The following is a 12824-nucleotide window of genomic DNA, read 5'->3' on the forward strand; positions in this document are numbered from 1 at the left end:
CTTGATTTTATGAGTATACTAATTTCAAGTCTTCTCCCAGACTTCCCTTGTAGTCCAGTGGTTAAGAATCCGCCTGTCAATGCAGGGAGCATGGGCTTGATCCCTGGTCCTGAAAGATTCCGCATGGCACGGGGCAACCGAGCCCAGGTGCCACAACTACTCTAAAGCCCGCGAGCCACAACTATTGAGCCAACACGCTGCAACTACCGACAAGTGCAGGTGCCAGACGCGATTGTACTTTGTTAGTGTACGGCATGTTAATCGAAACGTGGCTTAAATACAAGAGTTGTGTTTGGGGTTTTTTTTGTAAATAAAAAAAATAAAGGTACTTGGTATCAATCACTTTTATATTGACTAGCTACGTCCATTAGCTAGTCATGCAACTTTAGGCCCCAAACAACCTAGTAAGAATGTGTTAAGATAAAAGCTTGACGGGGCACGGGATACCGCTGTACAAGGTGGGATTTGGCGCGCACGCGCCCTGGAGCAGAAACAAGACGGCCTTTTAGAGCAAAGTATTAAGTGTATTCTTCGCACTTGATGAAAACGAGAGTTACAGCTCCTTACAAGGGCAATTGGGAAGCCCTGAAAAGGGCCTTTTGTTAAGTGAATGGAAACAAAATGAACACTCAGCCACCGAAACCGTAGAGAGTGCGGCCCTGACGCTTGAGCGCGTAGACCACGTCCATGGCTGTGACAGTCTTGCGCTTGGCGTGCTCGGTGTAAGTGACCGCGTCGCGGATCACGTTCTCCAGGAACACCTTCAGCACCCCGCGAGTCTCCTCATAGATGAGCCCGGAGATGCGCTTCACACCACCACGACGAGCCAGGCGCCGAATGGCAGGCTTGGTAATACCCTGGATGTTATCACGAAGAACTTTGCGGTGGCGCTTGGCGCCTCCTTTGCCCAGACCCTTTCCGCCTTTACCGCGACCAGACATAGCGATAGATCTGAAGACCGATAAAGCCTAACTTCGAAGCCTCGCGGTGCAACTTTATACGTCTGTTAGCGGACCGAACTGAGAACCTGAAGAAAGGCGGAGGCGGGAAGTCACGCCCTAAGTGGGGGAGGGGAATTGGGCCAAAAAGAAAAAAAAAAAAAAAGGCCTTCTCTGTTCCTTTGTACTGTGGTAACTTGTTACCTTAATATTTAGAATTGATTTTGAATGAGAGCGAAAACACGAATGTTGTGGAAAATAGAGAAAAGGGGAAGTAATAAAGTAATAACTTGTTACCGCACCGCACACAGATCTCCCCTAGTAGCTAATTTGGTATTTTGGTGAGCAGATAAAAGCACCGACTCCAAGAAAATGAATGCTATTCTATATATGGCCTTCTAAAACCTCTTTATACTGGTATATTTAAATCAACTACCCTTGAGTTTTTAATGACAAGTTAATGTCTGCTTATTATTGCTTACGAATTTTCCATAGCACAGTTTTAAACAGTTCTCTACCAATTCCTTAATCAGCAAGATATTTTAATATAATTTTTTTCCTGCTCTTGAAATACCACCTTTACCATTCTTAGAACTAGTACTAAAATTCTGTTCTCTCTATTACAGTTTCTAAATAATCTATTTGTTACATTCAGAATTAATTTTGGGATAGATTATATTTTGTCTATGATCAACTCTCCACTCAGCAAGATTTAAGGATTTATTTCCCACTAAGAGTATCATCTTTAATGTAATTTCTGTAATATACTGAGAAAATTTGTCCTTCCTAGTGAGTTTCCATTAGAATGTTTTCAACATTGCAAAATGTTTCAAGAAAAAAGAAAATAAAACTCCTTTGGGCTTTTCAGAGGCACCAGGCTTTCCTGCCAACATAGGGAAGGTGCATTGTTTCAAAGATAACTGAAAAGGTGAAGGAAATTTAAAGTCTTCCAATTCTTCACTCTTAAACTGGCGTAAGAGAAAGGACTCAGGATTATTTTTCAAACTGCTCTTTAGCCATCTACTACCTTTAACAATGCTTATCATTTTACAGTTTTTTTATGGAAGGTGGTGGAGCAGGGTGGGGTAAATTGCAAAAAGAGGGATCTAGAAGAGAACCTAAAAAACTGTTAAAAACTATGCTGTCGCATGACGAGTCATCAAGTTCTGTTAATCCTCTATCTTAAAATTACTGTACATCCCAACTATAAAGGTTGAGATTTTAATAATGCACGAGGTTCTGGGGCAGCTGCAGCTTGGAGAGCAAGCACTCAAGACACACTGGTGGTGAAATCGGCCTCCTTGTCATCTAATATCTAAAACTACTAGATCCGCCTCTTCAATTTCAAACGCAGTAAGTAGAAAAGTAGTGAAAAGTTCCAACCAGGAGAGCCGTGAGCCACACCGGGTTTCATGACCTCCGGAGAAGAGGATTTCGATCAAGGGTCAGAGACGAGGCTTGATCATTTGAAGCTTACGTGAAATAAAACTTTATTAACGTATAGAGGGATAAAAGAAGCTTCTGACATCAGAAGGGGGCATGAGGAAGGGACAGAGTGACCCCCTTGCTAGCTCTTCAGTTCAGTTCAGTTCAGTTCAGTCGCTCAGTCGTGTCCGACTCTTTGCGACCCCATGAATCGCAGCACGTCAGGCCTCCCTGTCCATCACAAGCAGTTAAAGAATCACCTCAAATCTGAGAGTTGCATCAGGCCCCTTTTCCATAACAGGCATTTTGAGACAGCACTGGCATAAAGTGAGTCATCCCATGCCATAAAAAAATTGACATGAAATTTAAAGAAAGGCAGGTTACCAGCAAATACCTAGTTTAATTACCATAGCTTAAGAGAAATTTTCCTTGAGTAGGACAATGGTTTGTTGAGTCATTATCTGTTCAAGGTTTGAGTCTTAGGCTGAACCTACTTGAAGACAGGCAGATTCCAAGGCAAATGCATCGTTCGTTAACACAACTTAAGAAAAAGATTTCCATAAGAAAAACCCATTGGTTAGCTCAAGGTTTCGGGAAGGTTTAAGTTCAGGCAGAACCAGGTGTCATCTTGACAACACAAAAGAAACCTTTTAATTTTGTATAAAGATGGAAAAAAAAAAAAAAAGAAAGAAAGAAAAAGTCTGCCACTTGGAGTCTATTTCCTCCGCTTGGGGACCCCTAGCCTTCCAGTTACCCTCCGTGTAGCTTATTGGTTATACTGCAAAGAACCAATCCTATGTTAGAACTGTCTCTTTTGCTTCTTGTTATAATCATACATAATGAGCTGCCTCAGAGGATCCTGGCCCTCGGCCTGTTAAATGATGGCCCTTTTTACTTCCTTATTGCCTCTCCCGCTTCTGCTTTTTGACTTCTCCAGATACCGAGATGGTTAAGACATTAGTCTGCCCCATCATCTCGGTTTAGGCGGCTTTCTGAACCTAAACAGTTTGTTTCTGAGGCTCATTGGCCTAGAGTGCGGCGAGCAGCGAGTTTGGAGCCGGCAATGAACAAGACACAGATGCCAGATAGCTTAATTGGAAGACCTTAACTGTAAGATCACAGAAAAACCCAGAAATGATTGTTTAACACCCTAGCTACTTACACTGCAACGAGTTATCTTTAGATACTTCGGCAAAGTGAAACTTAAGCCTTTCATCAAGAAAAAAACAAACAAACAAACAAAAAACCCACCATATTGTAAAAACAGAACAACCTCTCAAACCAGTTATCAGTGGACAGGCCCTTTTATAGAAAAGGTAGGTGGCTCTGAAAAGAGCCTTTGGGTGAGAAGGAATCTGACTACTCTGCAGCCAGTCCCTCACTTGGAGCTGGTGTACTTGGTGACGGCCTTGGTGCCCTCGGACACGGCGTGCTTAGCCAGCTCCCCAGGCAGCAGAAGACGCACGGCCGTCTGGATCTCCCTGGATGTGATGGTCGAGCGCTTGTTGTAATGAGCCAGGCGCGACGCCTCGCCCGCGATGCGCTCGAAGATGTCGTTGACGAAGGAATTCATGATGCCCATGGCCTTGGACGAGATGCCGGTGTCCGGGTGGACCTGCTTCAGCACCTTGTACACGTACACGGAGTAGCTCTCCTTGCGGCTGCGCTTGCGCTTCTTGCCGTCCTTCTTCTGCGCCTTGGTCACCGCCTTCTTGGAACCCTTCTTCGGGGCAGGAGCGGACTTCGCTGGCTCAGGCATGGTGAAGTACTGCAGTCACAGAACCACTAGAGAAGTGAGAGCCGAACGGCACCCTTTTAAGGACAAGGGTTTATGCAAATGAAGCGCACTAGAGGTTTCTGGTGATTGGTGCGCCTTCTGTGTGACATCACAGCTCAGCTTCGCCCAATCAAGGTAGGCATTCTGCAGAGTCGCATTTCCATTGGTCTAAACAAAAGTAAAACGGTAGCCAATCGTACAGCTTTCTTTTCGCGCCCAGCGTGGGTTATAAACTTTCCGTTTCTGTATTCGCTTGTCATTCTCGAGGGTGACCGTTGATCCTGAGTCATGTCTGGACGTGGCAAACAAGGCGGCAAAGCTCGCGCCAAGGCCAAGACCCGCTCTTCTCGGGCAGGCCTCCAGTTCCCGGTGGGCCGAGTGCACCGCCTTCTCCGCAAGGGTAACTACGCCGAGCGGGTTGGGGCCGGGGCCCCGGTGTACCTGGCGGCGGTGCTGGAGTATCTGACGGCCGAGATTCTGGAGCTGGCCGGTAACGCGGCCCGGGACAACAAGAAGACCCGCATCATCCCGCGTCACCTGCAGCTGGCCATCCGCAACGACGAGGAGCTCAACAAGCTGCTGGGCAAAGTCACTATCGCTCAGGGTGGTGTCCTGCCCAACATCCAGGCGGTGCTGCTGCCCAAGAAGACTGAGAGCCACCACAAGGCGAAAGGCAAATAGAAGTCTGGGTTACTTCTCAGTAGCCCAAAGGTCTCAACCAAACCAAAGGCTCTTTTCAGAGCCACTTAAAAGTTTCTTTGGAAGAACTGAGCACTAAATTTTAAACCTTAGATCCTAGATGATAGTTGAGAGTAAACATGTATTACGCCAACCTTGAAACTTCGGAGACACTTTTGTTAAAGTGTTATCATGTAGTCTATAAACTATTATCCATCAGCATTGGCAGATACGAGGATTTATTTACTCGTTAAGTATTGCCACCCTGTGCCAATTATTGAGTTGGAAAGCACAAGAGTTAGGATGGGAGATTTATTCCTTTCTATGGCAGTTTTAAGGCTTTTTGATTTTCTGGGCTTTAGTAACTAAAGGTTTCGTGTGTCCAGGGAGCAAATCAAATCTGTTTCTTAGGCCAAAGGCCATTGTTGGAGGCGTTATTCTGAAAAACCTACTGAAAACAGTGGGGCCTAGTGGGACTCCCAAACATGGTGGCCCTTTCTCCCTGTTTCTTGTAGGCAAGACTAGCCTTGACTTCCCTGAGTTCCAAATAGCAGATTTGAACAGTTGCTAGTCTAAGGAGCAGACTAGAAACCACCTGAGGCAAGATTGAAGGGATCAGAGAAACACATCAAGATTAGGAGAGCCGACCAACTGATATCCTGCATACTCCCTGACCTTGTCAGCAACCACGCCCTTGAGAAGTATAAAAACTCCTTTTCAAATCTTCCCAGGTTGGGACGGTTTTTTGAGACAAGTTTACCTGGTGGCTCAGACGGTAAAGTGTCGGCCTACAATACTGGAGACCCGGGATCAACCCCTGGATCCGGAAGATCTGGAGAAGGAAATGGCAACCCACTCCAGTATTCTTGCCTGGAAAATCCCATGGACGGAGGAGCCTGGTAGGCTACAGTCCATAGGGTCGCAACGAGTCGGACACGACTGAGAGACTTCACTTTGAGACATGAGCCCGTTGTGTCTCCTCTTGCCTGGCAAAGGAATAAAACTTTTCTACTTCACCCAAAACAGCCTCCGAGATTCAGTTCTGTACTGATGTACAGAGAAACTGAGCTGATTTCAGCATCGCTAATTTCACGTCAGCGTACATTGTTTTACATTGTTGAATATGGAAATTTTAAATCTTCAGGTCTTTTATCGGAAAAGTTAGCTGAGGTACCTCGTAATTATACCCATTGGCTTATTTTTGTGTTCTAAAGTATTTTCCTAGCTCCCTTGGACCCATCCACACAAATTGAGATGTCGATATAAGGTAATGGTCATACGTTTTAGGATGAAAATGCTAAATTCTACTGTTAAAATGCCATCTTCTTGGTATTTTTATTGTGTTAAAGATCTTGATGTACTGATGGTATTAGATAGTTTTCCACTTACTTTGAAGTAGGAAAAAAAAAAAAAAAACTTGCCAGGTAATTTCTAGGCTCTGAGGGGAAGGAGATGACCAGAAAAATTCAGATGTCAGGCAAGGAGCTTATCCCAAGTTTCTGCCAGTGGCTTCCCAGGTGGCTCAGTGGGGAAGAATCCGCCTGCTAATGCAGGAGACGAAGGGTTCGATCCCCGGCTGGGGAAGATCCCCTGGAGAAGGAAATGGCAATCTGCTCCAGTATGCCTGGAGAATTCCATGAACAGAGGTGCTTGGCAGACTACAGTGCATGGGGGGTCATAAAGAGTCAGACACAACTTAGTGACCGAGTATCACACATGCATGCAAGGAACTATTATAGATGCAAACTCATGGGATGTGTGGTAAATATACATTATTGGTGGGGATTTAGATTCTTTAAAAACAAAGGAATTACATTCCTAAAATAGAAAAATCAATTATTTTGCAAGGGAATTGTTCGAAAAGAAGTTCAGGCAAGGACGTGTTTCTTTATGAAGTAATAACTTGAATTCCTCACACGCAAATCAAATTGTTTTTACTGAAAAACAAATTTAAGTTCTTAAAATTTGTGTTTAGAGGAAAGTTGAGGGGAGATGGTATAGAGCTGCATTCATTGTCTTAATATGGTAAAAACCATTGGCCCTGGGCAATGGACATGTGGCTAACCTGAAAAAGAAAGTGGTGGACATGTTATATGTGTGCACTGTATTTTGAATGGTTAGTGCAAAATTTAAAAAGAATGTGAAATATCTAACAATTATATTGATTACATGTTGAAATGAAAATTTTAGATATACTGGGTTGAAATATTATCTAAAAGAACGTCTCCTGTTTTTTATTTTATTCTAATATAGTTGTTGCTGCCGCTGAGTCATGTCAGTCGTGTCCGACTCTGTGTGACCCCATAGACGGCAGCCCACCAGTCCCTGGGATTCTCCAGGCAAGAATACCGGAGTGGGTTGCCATTTCCTTCTCCAATGCATGAAAGTGAAAAGTGAAAGTGAAGTCGCTCAGCCGTGTCCGACTCTTCCCGACCCCATAGACTGTAGTCTATATTTCTCTTGTAGTGTGTATTTATTTCTTCTGAAAAGTGCTATTATATAGCAAACAATTGTACAGGAAAACTTGAAAAAAAAATATTGAGGTCAAGGCCTTTGGGCAACAATCGAAAAGTTCGAGTCGGCATCACCGAGTAGATGGACACAAGTTTGAGCAGGTTCCGGGCGTTGGTGCTGGATAGGGAAGCCTGGCGTGCTGCAGTCCGTGGGGTCGCAGAGTCGGACACGACTGAGTGAAGGAGCACTGACTTGAGTCAGTCCGATTACCGATTGGACAGACTTGGTCGCCTTTTGTCCAATCAGCTTCTGACTCTCTCTATAAATATGTGGCTAGGTGTGGTTTGTTAAAGTTGCTGACACTATGGCTCGAACTAAGCAGACTGCTCGGAAGTCTACCGGCGGCAAGGCACCGCGCAAGCAGCTCGCCACCAAGGCAGCCCGCAAGAGCGCGCCGGCCACCGGCGGCGTGAAGAAGCCGCACCGCTACCGGCCCGGCACGGTAGCTCTGCGCGAGATCCGCCGCTACCAGAAGTCTACGGAGCTGCTGATCCGCAAGCTGCCGTTCCAGCGGCTGGTGCGCGAGATCGCGCAAGACTTCAAGACTGACCTGCGCTTCCAGAGCTCGGCCGTGATGGCGCTGCAGGAGGCGTGCGAGGCCTATCTGGTGGGGCTCTTCGAGGACACTAACCTGTGTGCCATCCACGCCAAGCGCGTCACCATCATGCCCAAGGACATCCAGCTTGCCCGCCGCATCCGCGGAGAGAGGGCGTGAGCCTGGACCTTTCTCCTCAACCCCAAAGGCTCTTTTCAGAGCCGCCCACATACACAATGAAAAGGGACTGTTACCTTGCTATTTACTCCTGGTTTTCCTTGTGGCAGAAAGTGTCAGGCTTTTTCAACATTCTAATTTTGCTCGCTGATGTTATGGTAGTCGTGTTTCTGAGTGGCGTTGTGAAACGCAGGACCTATAATCACCACGTGGAATTTGGGGTGAATCCAACATTCTGCACCTTGAGATAAGTATTGAGAGTCTCACTCCCCAGGAATTAGCCTTTGTATGGAAAGGGAGACGTTTGGTTTAAAGTGGTTAACGCTCCCTCCTTCCCCCAGCCGCGGGCACGTGTAAGACCAGTTTTTAGTCTGTAGATTTTTAATTAACTGTAAACCAGGACGTCTGGGTTCGGGAACAATACCAAGTCAAGAGGAGCCTAGGACAGATGCCCTTCGGGCTGGCTGGGTAGGGCACCCTCACTTGAATATATGCAGTTATTATACCTATGTGATTTCTCAGTTTTCATTACTTGAAGATTATTTTCAGGGGAAGGTAGTGGCCCTAGTTATGTGGGTATTTCTAGTTACGTGGACACAAATATTCCAGGTCTCGAACCACCATTTGTTTTCCTTCCACCTAAGCTTTTCCGGAATTTAGTTTCATCATCCCATAGTGTGTGCGTGCGTGTGTATTCAGTCGTTGCCGACTCTGCGACCCCATGAACTGTAGCCCGTAATGGCTGACAACGAATACACCAGACCATTTTCGTTCATGCTAATATTGGTAGATGGTGATGCCTGTAAGAATCACTGGGGGAGTAAGGACGATGATGATAAGTCTGGGATATACATTTTTAATTTCCCAGAGATCTATGAGTATGCTGCTGCTGCTGCTAAGTCGCTTCAGTCATGTCTGACTCTGTGCGACCCACAGACGGCAGCCCACCAGGCTCCCCCGTCCCTGGGATTCTCCGGGCAAGAACACTGGAGTCGGTTGCCATTTCCTTCTTCAGTACATGAAACTGAAGTCGCTCAGTCATGCCCGACTCTTCGTGACCCCATGCACTGCAGCCTACCAGGCTCCTTCGTCCATGGGATTTTCCAGGCAAGAGTATTGGAGTGGGTTGCCATTGCCTTCTCCACTATAAGAGTATAAGAAAGTAAAACAAATAATAAAGAATATCAGAAAGGAGATGAATATGCCAGTCTGAACTTGAATGAAGTCTGGGATGGACATAAAGATTTGGAAGTCGGTCTACAGTTCATGGGGTGGCAGAGTCGGGCACGACCGAGTGACTAACATACAAAATATATAGAGGATTTAGAACCAAAGGAACGACCTAGAAATCCATCCCTCTGACTTCTCTCTTGTGACCTCTCTGCTTTATTTTCCAATAGCGAACTTTTTGTCATTTGCCTGCACATACAAGCCACGAGTCTGGTGACACTGGTTTCCTGCTGAAATCCCTGTTTTTCCTCTATTTCCCAATTTCCTTTAATCCTCAGACCAAATGTCCCTTCTCAGTCTTCTCTATGCTCTTTTTGTATTCTGTGTTTACTCCTCTCGCTACATTGTACTTTATTTCCTTTTGTTTCTCTTCATTAGATTTTCTTTAGAACAAGCAGTATCTCATTACTGTATCAACGTATGGTACTTAAGTGTGTGGCATTTGTTGAAAACAAGTACGTTAACATTTAATAAAAGAGGAAAAGTCTTTGTGTCGGCAATCCTTGAAAAGGCCAAAATGCTCAATGGCATAAATGTTCCAAACATGTCTCATATTCTGAAATTAGAGGACCTCAGGCCCGACTACCAAAATCTTGTATTTATTATTCTGAAAACTTTGTTTTTTTCAGTTTAAAACTAAGTTCTCATCATTAGTGTTCTTGGAACCAATAGGATGCATCACCATCGTTGTTACAACCCAGCTTGTACTTTTATAGCCCAGGTAACGATATCAATACTTTTGCAAGGCTACCTTCCTAGACACTTCGGTGATTTCTGCTTATCTTTCACATAAAACCACTGAAGGGCCCTCTGTAACATTCGACTTAGGGAATGAAAATTCACACCACATACTTAAGTTTCTAATACGGACCCCTGGTTAAAGGTAACCAAAATTTAACATTTAACTAAGTTTGAAACTTAGTCTAATACAAATATTCTCTTGTTTACAACTGCCCCGAAATACCAATTCTAAACTATAGACCAGAACATGCCCTACACGACTGGAGAAGTAAGTTCCAAGGCTCAGGGCTGTAATAAACATTAGTTTCAGGTGCAAGAAATTGTGTTACTCTCTTCTATGATGATAGAAGTGGCTCTGAAAAGAGCCGTTTATTTGGTAGTTTTCAATCTTAGTTCTTTACTTAGCCTTGTGGTGGCTCTCAGTCTTCTTGGGCAGCAGCACCGCCTGGATGTTGGGCAGGACACCACCCTGAGCGATAGTGACTTTGCCCAGCAGCTTGTTGAGCTCCTCGTCGTTGCGGATGGCCAGCTGCAGGTGACGCGGGATGATGCGGGTCTTCTTGTTGTCCCGGGCCGCGTTACCGGCCAGCTCCAGAATCTCGGCCGTCAGATACTCCAGCACCGCCGCCAGGTACACCGGGGCCCCGGCCCCAACCCGCTCGGCGTAGTTACCCTTGCGGAGAAGGCGGTGCACTCGGCCCACCGGGAACTGGAGGCCTGCCCGAGAAGAGCGGGTCTTGGCCTTGGCGCGAGCTTTGCCGCCTTGTTTGCCACGTCCAGACATGACTCAGGATCAACGGTCACCCTCGAGAATGACAAGCGAATACAGAAACGGAAAGTTTATAACCCACGCTGGGCGCGAAAAGAAAGCTGTACGATTGGCTACCGTTTTACTTTTGTTTAGACCAATGGAAATGCGACTCTGCAGAATGCCTACCTTGATTGGGCGAAGCTGAGCTGTGATGTCACACAGAAGGCGCACCAATCACCAGAAACCTCTAGTGCGCTTCATTTGCATAAACCCTTGTCCTTAAAAGGGTGCCGTTCGGCTCTCACTTCTCTAGTGGTTCTGTGACTGCAGTACTTCACTATGCCTGAGCCAGCGAAGTCCGCTCCTGCCCCGAAGAAGGGCTCCAAGAAGGCGGTGACCAAGGCGCAGAAGAAGGACGGCAAGAAGCGCAAGCGCAGCCGCAAGGAGAGCTACTCCGTGTACGTGTACAAGGTGCTGAAGCAGGTCCACCCGGACACCGGCATCTCGTCCAAGGCCATGGGCATCATGAATTCCTTCGTCAACGACATCTTCGAGCGCATCGCGGGCGAGGCGTCGCGCCTGGCTCATTACAACAAGCGCTCGACCATCACATCCAGGGAGATCCAGACGGCCGTGCGTCTTCTGCTGCCTGGGGAGCTGGCTAAGCACGCCGTGTCCGAGGGCACCAAGGCCGTCACCAAGTACACCAGCTCCAAGTGAGGGACTGGCTGCAGAGTAGTCAGATTCCTTCTCACCCAAAGGCTCTTTTCAGAGCCACCTACCTTTTCTATAAAAGGGCCTGTCCACTGATAACTGGTTTGAGAGGTTGTTCTGTTTTTACAATATGGTGATTTTTTTGTTTGTTTGTTTGTTTTCTTGATGAAAGGCTTAAGTTTCACTTTGCCGAAGTATCTAAAGATAACTCGTTGCAGTGTAAGTAGCTAGGGTGTTAAACAATCATTTTCTGGGTTTTTCTGTGATCTTACAGTTAAGGTCTTCCAATTAAGCTATCTGGCATCTGTGTCTTGTTCATTGCCGGCTCCAAACTCGCTGCTCGCCGCACTCTAGGCCAATGAGCCTCAGAAACAAACTGTTTAGGTTCAGAAAGCCGCCTAAACCGAGATGATGGGGCAGACTAATGTCTTAACCATCTCGGTATCTGGAGAAGTCAAAAAGCAGAAGCGGGAGAGGCAATAAGGAAGTAAAAAGGGCCATAAGGCGGTCACCGAATACACCAGCTCCAAGTAAACGTCATTATAGGCCGTGTGGAACCCAAAGGCTCTTTTCAGAGCCACTCAAACATTCTCCAGAAAAGAGCCGGTGCCCCTTTCCTATCAGTTCGGAAGGGGGGGGGAGGGGGTTGCTATCCCTTGAGTGGCATTTTTTAAAACGTGGTTTAACGGAAATAAAATACCTGGGTGTTAAGAAAGTTGCAGTTTTGTGAGAATTTCTATTATAGAAACTAGGTTCATCTGATGCCTCCCCTTAGGTTTATACTGGATAGCCGCAATACCTAAAAACCTCGAGGGCAACAGTTCGAACGCTGGAGAACCCCAGGAAATCACGAAACTGATTTACTGACTTCCTAACACATTTTTTCTTTTAGTAGTAGCTTCTCAGGAAGCCCCAGATTCAAATACTTGCAGTTTCGTTAAGTTCTACTGATGTGACTAGGAGCCTGCAAGCACTGAATGGGGGCCATTTTTGCATACACGGGAACTACAAATCTATTCTTTGCATATCCCTTCTCTTTATATCATACTGCAGGTCCGAATGCAGAATCTAAGGAACATATCTTACAGCTACACAACGTGATCTGAATTGCTTTCGAACTCCTTAAAAGATAGATACCCCTGAGACGAACTTTTACAAGTGAGAATGTCAATACAAGTTGCAGTGATATCAGCCACCAAAGCCAGAGGGTGCTTCCTTGACCCCTGAGAGAATAACGTCCACAGCGGTGACCCTCTTGCCCTTAGCATGTTGGGTATAGGTTTTGGGGTCATGTTCACTTTTTCTAATAAGATTTCAGCACCCCGCAGGTCTCTATGTAGCCGA

At 46.0% G+C, this 12824-nt stretch overlaps 6 protein-coding genes across 6 annotated transcripts; 3 read left to right on the forward strand and 3 right to left on the reverse strand.

The window, feature by feature from the left end:
* Positions 1–575: 575 nt before the first annotated feature.
* Positions 576–970, reverse strand: LOC114109700 (histone H4). Its single transcript, XM_027959093.3, has one exon. The coding sequence runs from the start codon at positions 939–941 to the stop codon at positions 630–632; it is 312 nt and encodes a 103-aa protein (XP_027814894.1). The 5' UTR covers positions 942–970; the 3' UTR covers positions 576–629.
* Positions 576–4150, reverse strand: LOC114109692 (histone H2B type 1-C/E/F/G/I). The gene has a single exon (XM_060403400.1). The coding sequence runs from the start codon at positions 4120–4122 to the stop codon at positions 3742–3744; it is 381 nt and encodes a 126-aa protein (XP_060259383.1). The 5' UTR covers positions 4123–4150; the 3' UTR covers positions 576–3741.
* A 248-nt stretch (positions 4151–4398) lies between these two features.
* Positions 4399–4892, forward strand: LOC101120447 (histone H2A type 1). Its single transcript, XM_042237195.2, has one exon. It carries the CDS (start codon positions 4429–4431, stop codon positions 4819–4821), a length of 393 nt encoding a protein of 130 aa, XP_042093129.1. The 5' UTR covers positions 4399–4428; the 3' UTR covers positions 4822–4892.
* Positions 4893–7621: 2729 nt separating this feature from the next.
* LOC101118484 (histone H3.1) lies at positions 7622–10829 on the forward strand. Its single transcript, XM_042237192.2, has one exon. The coding sequence runs from the start codon at positions 7637–7639 to the stop codon at positions 8045–8047; it is 411 nt and encodes a 136-aa protein (XP_042093126.1). The 5' UTR covers positions 7622–7636; the 3' UTR covers positions 8048–10829.
* LOC101120702 (histone H2A type 1-H) lies at positions 10353–10829 on the reverse strand. Its single transcript, XM_027959078.3, has one exon. The coding sequence runs from the start codon at positions 10797–10799 to the stop codon at positions 10413–10415; it is 387 nt and encodes a 128-aa protein (XP_027814879.1). The 5' UTR covers positions 10800–10829; the 3' UTR covers positions 10353–10412.
* A 248-nt stretch (positions 10830–11077) lies between these two features.
* On the forward strand, positions 11078–11547 carry LOC114109691 (histone H2B type 1-C/E/F/G/I). The gene has a single exon (XM_027959083.3). It carries the CDS (start codon positions 11106–11108, stop codon positions 11484–11486), a length of 381 nt encoding a protein of 126 aa, XP_027814884.1. The 5' UTR covers positions 11078–11105; the 3' UTR covers positions 11487–11547.
* Positions 11548–12824: the final 1277 nt, after the last annotated feature.

Source organism: Ovis aries, chromosome 20, assembly GCF_016772045.2.
Source record: "Ovis aries strain OAR_USU_Benz2616 breed Rambouillet chromosome 20, ARS-UI_Ramb_v3.0, whole genome shotgun sequence".
Taxonomy (NCBI): Eukaryota; Metazoa; Chordata; class Mammalia; order Artiodactyla; family Bovidae; genus Ovis; species Ovis aries.

Bases quoted from the DNA above. Each gene is read 5' to 3' on its own strand.
- LOC114109692 (XM_060403400.1), bottom strand. From the start codon at position 4,122: ATGCCTGAGCCAGCGAAGTCCGCTCCTGCCCCGAAGAAGGGTTCCAAG.
- LOC114109691 (XM_027959083.3), top strand. From the start codon at position 11,106: ATGCCTGAGCCAGCGAAGTCCGCTCCTGCCCCGAAGAAGGGCTCCAAG.
- LOC114109700 (XM_027959093.3), bottom strand. From the start codon at position 941: ATGTCTGGTCGCGGTAAAGGCGGAAAGGGTCTGGGCAAAGGAGGCGCC.
- LOC101120447 (XM_042237195.2), top strand. From the start codon at position 4,429: ATGTCTGGACGTGGCAAACAAGGCGGCAAAGCTCGCGCCAAGGCCAAG.
- LOC101118484 (XM_042237192.2), top strand. From the start codon at position 7,637: ATGGCTCGAACTAAGCAGACTGCTCGGAAGTCTACCGGCGGCAAGGCA.
- LOC101120702 (XM_027959078.3), bottom strand. From the start codon at position 10,799: ATGTCTGGACGTGGCAAACAAGGCGGCAAAGCTCGCGCCAAGGCCAAG.